General features: G+C 46.1%; 2 protein-coding genes across 3 annotated transcripts; one reads left to right on the top strand and one right to left on the bottom strand.

Annotated features, from left to right (window-relative positions):
- Window positions 1-496: 496 nt before the first annotated feature.
- On the bottom strand, window positions 497-6,387 carry LOC118365247 (uncharacterized). The gene is made up of 6 exons (XM_035747312.2): window positions 6,249-6,387; window positions 5,401-5,584; window positions 4,796-4,899; window positions 1,884-4,682; window positions 1,412-1,620; window positions 497-1,120 (listed from the first exon to the last, which is right to left on the bottom strand). Exons 2-6 carry the CDS (start codon window positions 5,582-5,584, stop codon window positions 1,015-1,017), a joined length of 3,402 nt encoding a protein of 1,133 aa, XP_035603205.1. The 5' UTR covers window positions 6,249-6,387; the 3' UTR covers window positions 497-1,014.
- A 3,919-nt stretch (window positions 6,388-10,306) lies between these two features.
- Window positions 10,307-14,223, top strand: LOC118365246 (prohibitin 1-like). Of its 2 annotated transcripts, none has more exons than XM_035747311.2 (7): window positions 10,307-10,456; window positions 11,055-11,149; window positions 11,485-11,646; window positions 11,843-11,985; window positions 12,196-12,312; window positions 12,532-12,627; window positions 12,811-14,223. In XM_035747311.2, the coding sequence occupies exons 2-7, from the start codon at window positions 11,065-11,067 to the stop codon at window positions 13,021-13,023; spliced, it is 816 nt and encodes a 271-aa protein (XP_035603204.1). In that variant the 5' UTR covers window positions 10,307-10,456; window positions 11,055-11,064; the 3' UTR covers window positions 13,024-14,223. The 2 variants fall into 2 exon arrangements, with proteins under 2 accessions (XP_035603204.1, XP_035603203.1); XM_035747310.2 differs by having other exon boundaries at window positions 10,309-10,460.
- Window positions 14,224-14,381: the final 158 nt, after the last annotated feature.

Here is a 14,381-nt window from a genome sequence, read left to right as displayed (position 1 = left end):
CTCGCCTCTCCTCACTGTATCCATACCCCCTCCTCTTCCCCTATCTGACACTGTCAAGTCAGCCTCATAACCAGATGCACATGAACCCGTCTACGGGAAAGCTTCAGAAAAACAGGTCTGTTGTCACTTTCCCGTCCAGACAGCTCAGATTCCACACACGGTTTACTGTGAGACAGCCATTCTGCCTCCACGTTGATTTGTTTGCTAGGTTTTTCGTTTCCTTCTCTCCTTCTGTCTGCGGTGTTGTTTTCCACTCTTCTACTAAAGTTGTCTCCACTTTTTTTTTAATATATATTTTTTAAACCCTTTGAATTGATGCTGCTTCTGTGCTTGACTGGGTTTCACTGCGTACGTGGGTGCCATGCTGTCCACAGCATGGCCTCGAGAGCTTGTAACGCTTCAATGTGTAATGTTACCATATGCCTTACATGTTTTCCAGGACTAATAAAAAAGCATAACGGGAAGGAGAGAAAAAAAAAGACTCGACCCTCTGAGCTGTGGCTTTGTTACTGTGTTATTGGGATGTTACTGCGAGGAAACAATGTGGAACCGCAGTGACTTGATATTTTATGGCTCAGGTATTTGAAGTGTGTGTACATAACGAACGGGGATGCTCTCAGCGGCGGGGTTACAGAAAAGATACGGACGCTACTCGGTTACGGTAAGATAAAGACGGAATGTTCACTGTCAGAACACAGTACAGGTCAAATGAACAATAGCTGCCAGGACCTGTTATTGGTCCAATGACAAATAGTAGCTCAAACACTTTTGTGTCACTACCATCTGTAAAATATCTGTGGAAATCATTTGGTCCCGATTAAGCATGAACAACAGTACAACTACAAAACTCTTAAGAACCGAAAGGACTTCTCTCGTTGGCTTATTACTATACAGACTCACACAAGCGTTCAACATTTCTTGGGAGTCTCGGGACAAGATACAGACAGATTCAATTCTTACAACACCGGAGAGAAACAAACACCTTGATAAAAAACATAGATACGACTATCCTTGTCAGGTTTTGTTTTGGTCTTGAGACTTGGCAGGGGCCTCCTCAATCCCATGAGTCCTCAGTACTTCAGACAGTCGACTCAGATAGGTGGAGTCTGGATAACCATTCCTGTGTGGACACAAAATTACATTATAGCATATATCTCAAATGGCACCCTAATCCTACAATAGTGCACCGCTTTTGACCAGAGCGCTATAGGGCTTTCCTTACATAGGATACATCCTAAATGGCACCATACTTCCAAAAGTAGTGACCTATTAAAAGGGAATAGGGTGGCATTTGGGACACACACTAGGTAATAAAATGACCAGCACATAACATTGACCCCTGACTTTCTGCTCTTTACTGTTGCTATTTCAGTCGAGAGTCACTAATGGGTACTGTGACTCCAGTACTCACCCAGACTTGCCCCCATGCAGGCTGGTCTTGTGGGGGATGCTGTCCCAGCTGACCCTGGCCCCAGGCTCCCTGCCCGTCACAGTGAAGGTGAGGCCTAGCCTGAAGGCTTTCTCCAGCCGCGGGAGGAGTTTCCTGGTCCTCTCACATAGGGGAAGGTAGGCCTCAAATACTCCCCCCCGAAACGCAGAGCCGGGCGAGGGGTGGCCACTCTACGACAAGAGAGGGACATGTGGCAGATAAATGGGGTGTGTTCCAGATTGTAAACGCCACAAGACAGTTTTAGGAGTTAAACATGACAGAACTTAGAAATGCAAAGCAAGCAATTACTGACAAGGAATACTTAAGACTTAACATGTTAATATAAACTGATTTAATAATACCAAGAGTGAATTTGGACAGTTGACATGACACGTTTAAAATGTCAACTGTAATTGGCCCATCAGATAGCCTGGTAGAGAAGTCTTGCCCTTACCCCCTGAATGCCATCTGGGATGCTGTAGGTGATCTTAACGACGGCGTCTCTGCCATGGCCGGGCAGGCTGAAGGGCATCTCAGAGTAGCTCATGTTACCCTGGACGCCCTGTGGGACTGCCACCTCAGCCTTGGGGCAAACCCTGCATTGGACGTGGACTTTGAGAAGACACTGTGGGCACAGGGTCACCCCACACCCTGTCCTCTTCACTGACGCCCCACTCTCCCCACACACACAGATCTGTGTCCGTGCCCCAGACAGACTAGACCTTCCCGGGCCGTGACGTGTCAGAGCTGAACCTGACCTCTCCTGGTTCTCTGCTCCACTAGACTGTCTGTTGTTGTCCTTCTGGGTCACTCTGGACCTCAGGTTGCTTTCTTTTGGGGGCGTGACCATGTCTTGATTGGTACCGCCACCATTCACTGCTCCCGGCCTTCCTCCGTTGCCTATCGCTGAATGGCTGAGAAATGTGTCAGTCTTGCTCCCGTCTGCCTCCATGGTCCCGCCCCTCTCCACTTTCTCCTTTATGACAGGGTCTTTCCTCGCTGGTGATTGGCTAACAACTGTGTTCTTGTGTTCTGATTCGCTGTTCCTCGTCCTCTTGGAAGAATCACTCCTCTGGATGTTTTTCTTCTCCCTGTTGGCACCAGGCCCCTCCCCTCCCCCTCTCTGAGTCTCAGACATCTGCTGAGGGCTATTGGTCTGAAACTGTGTGGAGTTCTGGACCCCATTCACCTGAAATGGACTGGACTGATTCAAAGTGGTGGTATAGGGGACCGAGAAGTCCTCTTGTCCCCCCCCCTGGCCTGTCTCTCCAGGGAACACCTCCCTCAGTGCTGCCCCCACTTGAGAGCACAGCTGCTTGGGGCCGATCAGAAACACGCTATCTCTCATTGTCTGGATGGAGACCTTCTTGAACCGTTGCCTCACCTCAGCACAGCACACCTCTAAAGTCTCATCTGCTGGGTCAGACACGCCTAACTCAGCCAGAGGCAACTCTTGCAAACAGAAGTCTGTCTTCACCATGGCAACCAGCTTCTGAATCTCCAACTGACAGGTGCTCACCACAGATGACTCCGCCCCCATAATGATGACAGTGATGTCACTGCTTTTGTCTGATTGGCTCTCCCTCATCTGCAGGTCAGAGGTCATGTCCTGTATAAGGGTGGCGTAGGCCTCCTTCATGTAATTCCATATCACCATGGAGATGGCTAGCTCTGCACTGTAGGCATTTCTCCTGTCCAAGCTATTGGACCGCCTGGCTCTGGTTGTGGCTTTCTCAGCCTCACTCTGTCCTGGGTCCTGGACCTTGGACCTGGCCCGACCCGAGAAACTACTGGCCCGCTTTAGGGTGGATCCTGACCCAGAGGTTGAGATGGTGGTGGGGATGGTGCTGCCCCCTGACAAGGTGTTCAGAGTTGAGGTGAATGGGGCTGTCTCACCCTGCTGCCCAACGTGTGTTGGTATTGAGCTCAGGAAGAGTCCATTCTCCATAGAGGGGGTGAACAGGGGTTCACCTCTCCTGAACAGTATATCATCTCCACTACTCTGTGTACCTGGCCTGGAGAGTCCCCCAACACCTGACCCTGCTCTGTCTGAGCCAAACAGGTCATGGCCTAACATGGGTCCAAGGCCCGGTCGTATACTTGGAGATGTGTCCCCTACCGTCACTGTGTCCCTAGGTCTGGTCCCTAGCCCAGCCGGCCCTAATGCCTTGAAGCGGGGGGCAAACTTATACCCTCGGGCCCCCTCCGTCCTCCTCTCCGTCTCATATTGCTTCAGCAGCTTATCTACCCTGGCGTCCAGGGGTGTTCCTGCTGTGGAGGAGAGAGTGGGTGTGAGTCTCTCCTCTTCCCCTGGCTTGGAGGAACCAGATGTGGATGAGGGAGATGGTAACAAGCTGGCTACATCCTCCACCGCCTCCTTTCTCTCCCCCAGAAGGAGGACCTGTTTGGCTTCGGACACATCGCTGCTGTTGCCAACTAAGTAGATGTTCCGGTCATCCTCACTGAACAGCAACTTGGGCAGCCTGACCCGCAGGCCCTCCATGGCCCTGGACAGGCCTCCCCTGGGCGAGAGGACGCTCTTGGGCAGCTGGGCTCGCCGGAGCCTGGCCTCGTTCTCCTGGTAGAGCCGACTCAGGTCCCCACGAGCCCCCCTCAGACGCTCCAGCTCCTGCCCAATGTCCCCCACCCCGGGGACTCTCTGTAGGAACAGGGTGGTCACTCCCTCTGCGGTCACGTCCACCACCTCTACCCCATGCTGGGTGAGGATCTCCTGGTACTCCTCTCCACACTGCCTCTGCAGGTAGTGGAACAAGTCTGCATCCATGATCAGGGAGAGGTCCTCTTCCACCATGGGGGGTTCCTCAGACAGACACAGACCCACAGCACCCCCCTTTGCCTGGGCTGTCCCATCCCACTCACAGCCCTGACCTCCAGACATAAAGTCCCTATGTGGACCTGAGCCTAGATCACTCTGCTCATCACCTCTCCTGTGATGGTCTGTCGCCTCCTGGGTATGAGTCCTCTTCGCTTGGCCCCTAGTGCCTCTAGTAAGGACTCCCAGAACACCATTGGCCACAGGTAGGGTTGTATCTACGGAGGCCAGGACCGTAGGGAGCCCCAGTATTTGGGCCAGTGCAGCCTGAACCTGGGAGTAGAGGCCCTGCAAGGTGCAGAGCTGCTCTGGATTGTTATAGTGGATCTGAACATCATGACTCCTGTCAAGGCTGGTCAATGCTGCCTTTCCTCCAGGTAGCTGGCTGTAATCCACAGTAACAGACATGCTCAAGATGACCTGAACGGGAGAGGGGGCGAAAGAGGGAGAGCATGTAAGTCTAAACAAAATGTGTCGCCTTTAAACATTTTTTATTTATTTATTTTTTTACAAATACAGTCTCAACAACATACCTTATTTGGGTCCAGGTCTTTGTGAGGTTCACTCAAGGTGAGTTCATACTTCTTCCCGTCCACCTTCAGAATGTGTCGGCCATGTTGAAGCACGCTCCTTGCCACTGTGCGGGGTCACCAGAGTACAAGAGCTAGATCAATCTCAGTCAGAGAAACACCCTTACTAAGCACTCCTGCCCCTGGCCTCTCCTTGAAATGTATGCCAACACCCGAGCCCACAGTTAATGTATGCCAACACCGAGCCCACAGTTAATGTATGCCAACACCCGAGCCCACAGTTAATCGATGGTGACAGGCCACGAAGCATAATACCTTGCATTTCCCAGTTAATTTGCAAATGGATGCAAAATGACGTTTAAAAAGAGTGGCTATGGTCAACGAGCCAGATGGAAATCTACTGAGAAGGAACTTAGCAGTAGCGACGATGTACGGTAGTTGTTACTTTATGACTCTACGTTATGGTGAAATAGTCCATTTATCACCATCAAGTCTCCAGTCTCCTGATCTCACCAGCCCTCCCCTCCCAGGAGCCTCAGACACATTATATGCACACACACACACACACACACACACACACACACACACACACACACACACCTACTGACCTCCAATGTCCTCAAAGGTGATGAGGGCAGAGACGGGTGTTGCCTTGACAATGGTGACAGATGCTATTTCCCCTCCTCCATTCCTGGCCCTCAGGAAGTAGATGTACAGCTTGTCTGTCAGCCGGTCCTCCTTTATATCAGTGGGCAGGCCACTCACCCTTACTGTCCTGCACTGCTCCGCCATCTGCTGGGCAAAACCGGGTTACTGACATGAGGAATACATAGGTGGGTAATAGCAAGCCAAGTCTCCCTTCAACCAAAACCACTGATCGTGAATTTTCAATACATTTGTCATTGCCATGTAATAGGCCAACATAACACTTTTTTTTTTTGGTGGGGTTTATCTGGATATTTAATTAAATGACACCCTATACTGGGCGTTGCCACGAAACTTCATCAACATAATCAACAGAAACGTTGTTTTATTAAACTGCTCTGTCAACGGAGGTCATTGCTATGGAAACAGCTTGAGATAGCGTTGATGTTGATAGTATACTGTGAAGAGAGATGTGCGAACTGTTCACATGGCAAGCGCACTGACTGCTTGAGGTTAAAGGAGGGTCCACAAAGAGCAATCGACCAGTAGGCACAGTATGCTTCAAATCACTTTCATCCACTGTTTCAGAAATACATTCCCTTCCCCGCTCTATAAAAGAGACCATCACTTTTACCATCAGATCACAACATCTGTGAAAATCAAAGGAACGGGTAAGTGTGACCACGGAGACTGGGAAAATGAAACTTCAAGGAAGTGCACAAATCCAACGAAACAATCTAAAATGACCTCAAATTAGAGCTCTTCGAGGCATTGCTTTTTTCCACAACGATATCAACGCAAATATCCTTACCTTAATGAACTGTTTTAGAAGCCTCTCATAGCTCTCGTCTCGCACCAAAGACGTGGACGTACTTCACTTACATGTTGTTCAAAACATGGATGGAAAGTGAAACTATGAAGTAGGAACTGGGGAGTTAAGAGTGTTGTTGTTCTTCATTGCAAACGCCAGGGGGCGAACATAAGGCCAGCTTCACATGTCCCAAAAAGGAATCAATGCATTGGTCAATTGAAAACCTAGATTAGAATTGTCCAGTAATGAGATACATTTGTCTTTCAACAAACCGTGTGTGTGTGTGTGTGTGTGTGTGTGTGTGTGTGTGTGTGTGTGTGTGTGTGTGTGTGTGTGTGTGTGTGTGTGTGTGTGTGTGTGTGTGTGTGCGTCTGTGTGGACATGGACGTGTTTAACTATACTTGTGAAGTCTCGACAAGAATAATAAATTAACCAACATTTGACCAACTGGGGACATTTTGTTGTTCCCCACAAGGTCAAATGCTATTTTCAGGGGTTTAGGGTTAAGGTTAGAATTAGTGTTAGGGTGAGAATTAGGTTAAGGGTTGGGGTTAGGAGCTAGAGTTACGGTTAAGGTTAGGTTTTCAGGTTAAGGTTAGGGTTAGGACGGCGCACAATTGGCCCAGCCTCGTCCGGGTTAGGGGAGGGTTTGGCCGGGGTAGGCCATCATTGTAAATAAGAATTTGTTCTTAATTTGTTCTTAATGTTCTTAACTGACTTGCCTAGTTAAATAAAGGTTAATAAAACATAAAAAGGATAAGGGTACAGGTTAGGGTTAGAATTTTGAATAGGACTGAATTATGTGTCCCCACAAGGTTAGTTGTACAAATCAAATCAAATTGTATTTGCGCCGAATACAACCTTAACTGCTTAACCTTAACCTGAACTGCTTACTTACAAGCCCTTAACCAACAATGCAGTTCAAGAGATAGAGTTTACTATTTACTAAATAAACTGAAGTAAAACTTTTTTTAAAGTAACAAAAGAAAATGACACAACAATAACAAGGCTATATACAGGGGATACAGGTACCGAGTCAATATGCGGGGGTACAGATTAGTCGAGGTAATTTGTAAAGGGACTACGCATAGATAATAAACAGTGAGTAGCAGCAGTGTAAAATCAAAGGGGGGGTCTCAATGTAAATAGCAAGGGTGGACATTTGATTAATTGTTCAGCAGACTTATGGCTTGGGGGTAGATGCTGTTAAGGAGCCTTTTGGTCCTAGACTAGCCGCTCCGGTAACGCTTGCCATGCGGAAGCAGAGAGAACAGTCTATGACTTGGGTGTCTTTGACTATTTTGTGGGCCTTCCTCTGACACCGCCTAGTATATACAGTTGAAGTCGGAAGTTTACATACACTTAGGTTGGAGTCATTAAAACTAGTTTTTCAACCACTCCACAAATTTCTTATTAACAAGTCGGTTAGGACATGGCAAGTCGGTTAGGACATCTACTTTGCGCATGACACAAGTCATTTTCCCAACAATTGTTTACAGACAGATTATTTCACTTATAATTCACTGTATCATAATTCCAATGGGTCAAAGGTTTACATACTTTGACTGTGTCTTTAAACAGCTTGAAAAATTCCATAAAATTATCTCATGGCTTTAGGAAGTGTACCTGTGGATGTATTTCAAGGCCTACCTTCAAACTCATTGCCTCTTCGCTTGACATCATGGGAAAATCAAAGGAAATCAGCCAAGACCTCAGAAAAAAATATTGTAGACCTCCACAAGTCTGGTTCATCCTTGGGAGCAATTTCCAAACGCCTGAAGGTACCACGTTCATCTGTACAAACAATAGTATGCATGTATGAACCCCATGGGACCACGCAGCCATCATACCGCTCAGGAAGGAGACCCATTTTGTCTCCTAGAGATGAACGTACCTTTGGTGTGAAATGTGCAAATCAATACCATAAAAACAGCAAAGGACCTTGTGAAGTTGCTGGAGAAAACAGGTACAAAAGTATCTATATCCACAGTAAACGAGTCCTATATTGACATAACCTGAAAGGCCGCTCAGCAAGGAAGGAGCCACTGCTCTAAATCCGCCATAAAAAAAGCAAGACTACGGTTTGCAACTGCACATGGGGACAAAAATCGTACTTGTTTGAGACATTTCCTTTGGTCTGATGAAACAAAAATAGAACTGTTTGGCCATAATGGCCATTGTTATGTTTGGAGGAAAAAGGGGGAGGCTTGCAAGCTGAAGAACATCATCCCAACCGTGAAGCACGGGGGTGGCAGCATCATGTTGTCGGGGTGTTTTGCTGCAGGAGGGACTGGTGCACTTCACAAAATAGATGGCATCATGATGATGGAAAATTATGTGGATATATTGAAGCAACATCTCAAGACATAATTCAGGAAGTTAAAGCTTGGTCTCAAATGGGTCTTCCAAATTGACAATGACTCCAAACATACTTCCAAAGTTGTGGCAAAAGGGCTTAAGGACAACAAAGTCAAGGTATTGGAGTGGCCATCACAAAGCCCTGACTTCAATCCTATAGAAATGTTGTGGGCAGAACTGAAAACGCGTGTGTGAACAAGGAGGCCTACAAACCTGACTCAGTTACACCAGCTCTGTCAGGAGGAATGGGCCAAAATGTCCCCAACTTATTGTGGTAAGCTTGTGGAAGGCTATTCAAAACATTTAACCCAAGTTAAAGAATTTAAAGGCAATGCTACCAAATACTAATTGAGTGTATGTAAACTTCTGATCCACTGGGAATGTAATGAAAGAAATAAAATCTGAAATAAATCATTCTCTCTACTATTATTCTGACATTTCACATTCTTAAAATAAAGTGGTGATCCTAACTGACCTAAGACAGGGAATGTCTACTAGGATTAAATGTCAGGAATTGTGAAAAACTGAGTTTAAATGTATTTGGCTAAGGTGTATGTGTAACTTCTGAAACTTCAACTGTAGGTCCTGGAGGTCAGGAAGCTTGGCCCCAGTGATGTACTGAGCTGTACACACCACCCTCTGTAGCGCCTAGATGCCGGCTGAGATGCAACCGGTCAGGATGACTTTTTGAGGATCTGGGGACTCATGCCAAATGTTTTCAGTCTCCTGAGGGGGGAAAGGTGTTGTCGTGCCCACTTCACAAGACTGTGTTTGTGTGTGTGTGTGTGTGTGTGTGTGTGTGTGTGTGTGTGTGTAACCAGCCACTGAACGTTCTGAAATGATACACAGTATTTCAACTAACCGAAGAAGAAACAGTCAAGCAAATGGCATTATTATGGCCTATGCATTATTCTCGCCAAAGAGATGATTAATTCAACCAAAGACAGTAAAGTTTGAAGATGAAAATGCTTCTCCAATAGAAATCCCCGATCACACTTGTCGGCGATGTCATGGCGACAATGGCCTACAAACTCATGCGCAGAATCACATCATCGCGTCTAAAGGGTTGTTTAGTGGTGAACTGCAGTTGTGTATTCCGTCAAATCAAAGGCACTCCTTCGATATAAAGTTGTTTTTGACGAACATAAAAGCGTGTTAGTTTGTCAGTTTCACGAGGTTGGAGTAATACGACTTTGGCTCAAATATAGATTGTGCCTTTAGATTTTGGGAAAACTAACGAATAGTTTTTCACTTCTCAAAACCCTGGCCCGGGTATGGTCTGTTTCGCAATCGTTCCTGGATGTCTTGCGATGTTGCACCTCATGGTTAGGGGTTAAAAACTCTGTGATTAAACCCTTTTCGAATGACAAAAAATATATAATTATCATTATAAACTGGGTGGTTCGAGCCCTGAATGCTGATTGGCTGACGTATACCATGGGTATGACAAAACATGCATTTTTACTGCTCTAATTACGTTGGTAACCAGTTCATAATAGCAACAAGGCACCTCGGCAGTTTGTGGTAATATAGCCAACACAATGCGGCTAAGGACTGTATCCAGGCACACCGCGTTGCCACTAAATTCATCGGCTATATACACCACACCCCCCCCGTGCTTATTGCTTAATTATATCATAATATTACTATTGTCATAGTTGGTGAACTTCAGCAACCAGAATGCTCAGCGATATTCTCACTAGCCAATGAATTGCATCGATAAACAAGTCCTGGAGCACTACTTATCCAATCAGAGAGGAGTTTGTTACAAGTTGATGCCCATGCTGTGTAGAAAAAAAACATCATGCGTTCTAACGTCGGCGGAGGTCATAGACAGAACTGACAAAACAGTAGGTGAGTGCTAATTTAATTCGTTCTGACATTATACATGTATAAATATATCATTAACAGAGCTCCCTTAATAGTCAGATATTGGTATTGTAATGCTGTGTGACTGGTTGTGTGGGTAATTATTCAGTAAACCGGGAAGGTACGCATTGAGTAACATGGACACGAGCGACCAATTTGCAAGTTCATGTCGCAGCGTGAGCATGTAGCTACAGATCGTCATGATAGTGTTTGTTACCCTGATCTAGAGCTATCGCTAGGCATGACATGTCCAGGTGCGACATTGTGTGACAAATGGTTCAATTCTCATAGCTAGTTAAATGTTAGTCGTTTTTGTTGCAAAGTCTGCTTGCTTGGCTAGCTAGTGTGGCTAATGGCTAATTGGCATCATTGACAGACCAAGGCCATCAAGTCAGAAGGGACTATTTTAGAACTCTGGAAAAACGAACAACACTTTTATTTGGATATCTTTATGAGCTACTTACCTACATGTAGATGTATTATACCACCACATCAAATATATCATTAAGATCTAGAATTCTATCTGGTGAGCTCCAATAGAACTTATCGTAAATGTATCGCTTCTTTTGCCCCCCTCAGGGCTACAGACATGGCGAAACTATTTGAATCCATCGGGAAGTTGGGGCTGGCCCTCGCCGTTGGTGGGGGTGTTGTGAACTCGGCCCTCTTCAATGGTGAGACAGTGAGCTCAAATGGATCATTTGATGTAACCTTTATTTAACTGGGAAAGTCAGTTATGGAAAAAATCTTATCTGTGGGTTAACTGCCGTGTTCAGGGGCAGTACGACAGATTTTTAGCCTGTCAGCTCTGGGTTTTGATCCAGCAGCCTTTTGGTTACTGGCCCAACGATCTAAACGCTAGGCTACCTGCCGCCCGAAAGCGATCTTGATATCATGGTAACACTGGGATGCAATACTAAAAATGACAAATGACATATGAGGCTTTAAAGTTGTGAGTTCCGTAACACTACCAGCCTGAATTGTCCTAATATTTCTTCACGTGTTACAGTTGACGCAGGTCATCGGGCAGTTATATTTGACAGGTTCCGGGGAGTGCAAGATGCTGTAGTTGGTGAGGGAACCCACTTCCTCATTCCCTGGGTACAGAAGCCTATCATCTTTGACTGCCGTTCACGTCCACGCAACGTGCCTGTCATCACGGGCAGCAAAGGTAACTAACATGAGTCACAAGGACAGGCACAATCGCTTTCACACTTAGTCTTTCTCTGGCATAGTAAAAGCTTTTACCTACCTATCCTTCTGTCGTTTCATTTCAAGCTCTATCCAATAATGTTAATGTAATGTCCTTTTTATGTCAACTGTCCTCTTGCAGTTTTTTTGTAATGTTTTAAACCCCCCCCCCCCAGATCTGCAGAATGTGAACATCACACTGCGTATCCTCTTCCGGCCGGTGACTAGCCAGCTCCCACGCATCTTCACCAGCATCGGAGAAGACTACGACGAGAGGGTACTGCCATCCATCACCACAGAGGTCCTCAAGTCCGTGGTGGTAAGTGTTAGACTAATGCCACATTTCCTTTATGGTTTTACCCTGGCGTTTTGGGTAAAAAGACTCTCTCTTAAGCAGACTCCACCTCTGAAAATAAAAAAAATAAAAAATTACAAACCGGCTGAGTGGCATTGGGTTGCAGTGAAGTCTACACTATCCTGTTATTTATTTGTGTGTTTATATGGGTGTGTTTGTGTGTGTACCTCACAGGCCCGATTTGATGCCGGTGAGCTCATCACCCAGAGAGAGCTGGTGTCCCGGCAGGTCAGTGACGACCTGACAGAAAGAGCCAACACCTTCGGCCTCATCCTGGATGACGTCTCACTGGTGAGCTGTTTTAAAGGGATAGAACACTCAAAATGACTAATTCCTATGATTTACAATGTTGAATAACACTACCTTGTGAGAACAATATTTTTCTGCCCAAATGTTTCATTTCACTGTTTTAATGAGTAAGGAAGCAAGTGTTTTACTCAGTGGGTCTGGTCATCACTTGTACATGTTCTGTGGTTTTTAATTGAAGACTTCATGTTCCTTCTTCCTCAGACACACTTGACGTTCGGTAAGGAGTTCACAGAGGCTGTTGAGATGAAGCAGGTGGCTCAGCAGGAGGCCGAGAGGGCCAGGTTTGTCGTGGAGAAGGTAAAAAGGAGAAAGGGTTTGTTTGAGACATTGACAGATTTATTCTGTAAGGTGATAAGAATGATGAACGTGCATTTAATACACTAAGCTGGAAGTGACCCTAAACAACCAAGGGATTCTGACGTTGCACACCTTCATAAAGGATGAATAGAAGTAAAGTGTGTTTCTTCTCTACTTCCCCAGGCCGAGCAACAGAAACAGGCAGCCATCATCTCAGCAGAGGGTGACTCCCAGGCCGCCCTGCTCATTGCTAACTCTCTGCAGGAGGCTGGAGATGGCCTGGTAGAGCTGCGTAAGCTGGAGGCTGCCGAGGACATCGCCTTCCAGCTGTCCCGCTCCCGCAACGTCACCTACCTGCCTGCCGGCCAGGGCACACTCCTGCAGCTGCCCCAGTGAGACCCACACACCCTGACCTAACCGCCCCTCTCTGTGACCAGCAAATGCATGGGCCGTGGAGGAGATGTGGGGCGAGGGGAATGGGCGTCCACCTTTACACACTCTCCTCCCACTAACTATGGACTGGTGAAATAATTTCAGCTTCGGAGTGTGGTAAAGTTCTGATGTTTGGTCAGTGTGTGGGGGAGGAGGGAGCCTGGGGCTTGATCTATGGTAAACTACATATAGTAAGTTCTGTCAAAAAAACAAAATTGGTGATGCAGTAAATTCTTGGATTTGTCTAGAAAATTCAGCGCAGTGACCGAGGGGCCTGTGATATGACGAAGTTGTAATTGTTAATTTAGGGAAAGAGCTGTTTGGAATATCATGAGAGAGGTGGAACATTTTAGCCCTATTGTAACAACCACAGCAATCACAATACTGGGTATTTATTGATCTGAGAGGACACGCTATTTAATCAACTGGATTTACATTAATCTCAGCCAATCAAACTTTCCTGGGTGAATAAGATCCTGCTACTATACACCAAAGTAGTGTGGGGTCCAAAGCACCCTTGTTTTCCCACTCATAACTTTAAATGACCTACAAACAAATGATCTGAACTACACAAATGATCTGAACTAATCTATCCAGAGCCATATATTGTAAATATGACTCTGAATTTACCCATCCCTTGGACTGTCTATTGTGTAGAGATGGCCTGTCAAATGTCCCCTCACAAGCTAGCTTTCCTAAAATCCTCCCAGTTTGATTGCCATGTCATCCCAGTGCTGCACTCCCCTCTACTTGATTGGATTCTCTACAGAATCATCTTTGGTTTACCAGCACACTGTCCACACCACCTCATCCATGGTCCTCAGTGACATGGCCCTCCTAGCCCAGTGGTATGAAACGTGCCTGTAAGATGGTCAAGGGTTGCATCCTTCCCTCGTTCTTTTAAAGTATGTCGTTGTCTTTATTTTGGAGGGAGGATATGCAAGCCAACGCATTCCACTTAATGTCTCAACTTAACAATAAAATTCTTATTTCTACAGCAAAGTGACAGCTCTGTGTGTGTGTTCAAAGTCTGTGAAACGTGACACGGGTTGTTATGGTTTTCTCATTTGTAGCTACAAGCGGGCCCTGTAAATGTATTGTGAGTTTTGCATCCAATTTCTGAATACCTGTACTTGAGTGCATAAATATAAAATGTAGACCAGATTTACCTTTTGTCTGCCATTGTGTCAATTCTGTATAGAGGTTGAAAGGACTCCCTAAGCATCTGTTTTTGAGGTATACATTGAGGCAGAGAACAGAAACATTGTTAGGCTACCGTTGCCCAAATACATACAATGTAGTTTATACACTGATAACTAAAG

The sequence above is a fragment of the Oncorhynchus keta genome, chromosome 32 (assembly GCF_023373465.1).
Source record: "Oncorhynchus keta strain PuntledgeMale-10-30-2019 chromosome 32, Oket_V2, whole genome shotgun sequence".
NCBI classification, from domain to species: domain Eukaryota; kingdom Metazoa; phylum Chordata; class Actinopteri; order Salmoniformes; family Salmonidae; genus Oncorhynchus; species Oncorhynchus keta.
This window is presented reverse-complemented; position numbering and strand designations above follow the sequence as displayed.

What these genes read in the sequence shown, in the direction of transcription:
- LOC118365247 (XM_035747312.2), bottom strand. Translation starts at nt 5,584, where the DNA reads ATGGCGGAGCAGTGCAGGACAGTAAGGGTGAGTGGCCTGCCCACTGAT. An exon ending in CACCTTTGAGGACATTGGAG is followed by an intron (nt 4,900 to 5,400) that starts GTCAGTAGGTGT and finishes GACCCCGCACAG; the next exon opens with TGGCAAGGAGCGTGCTTCAA. An exon ending in CTGCATGGGGGCAAGTCTGG is followed by an intron (nt 1,121 to 1,411) that starts GTGAGTACTGGA and finishes GTGTCCACACAG; the next exon opens with GAATGGTTATCCAGACTCCA.
- LOC118365246 (XM_035747311.2), top strand. Translation starts at nt 11,065, where the DNA reads ATGGCGAAACTATTTGAATCCATCGGGAAGTTGGGGCTGGCCCTCGCC. An exon ending in AGGTCCTCAAGTCCGTGGTG is followed by an intron (nt 11,986 to 12,195) that starts GTAAGTGTTAGA and finishes TGTACCTCACAG; the next exon opens with GCCCGATTTGATGCCGGTGA. An exon ending in CCAGGTTTGTCGTGGAGAAG is followed by an intron (nt 12,628 to 12,810) that starts GTAAAAAGGAGA and finishes CTACTTCCCCAG; the next exon opens with GCCGAGCAACAGAAACAGGC.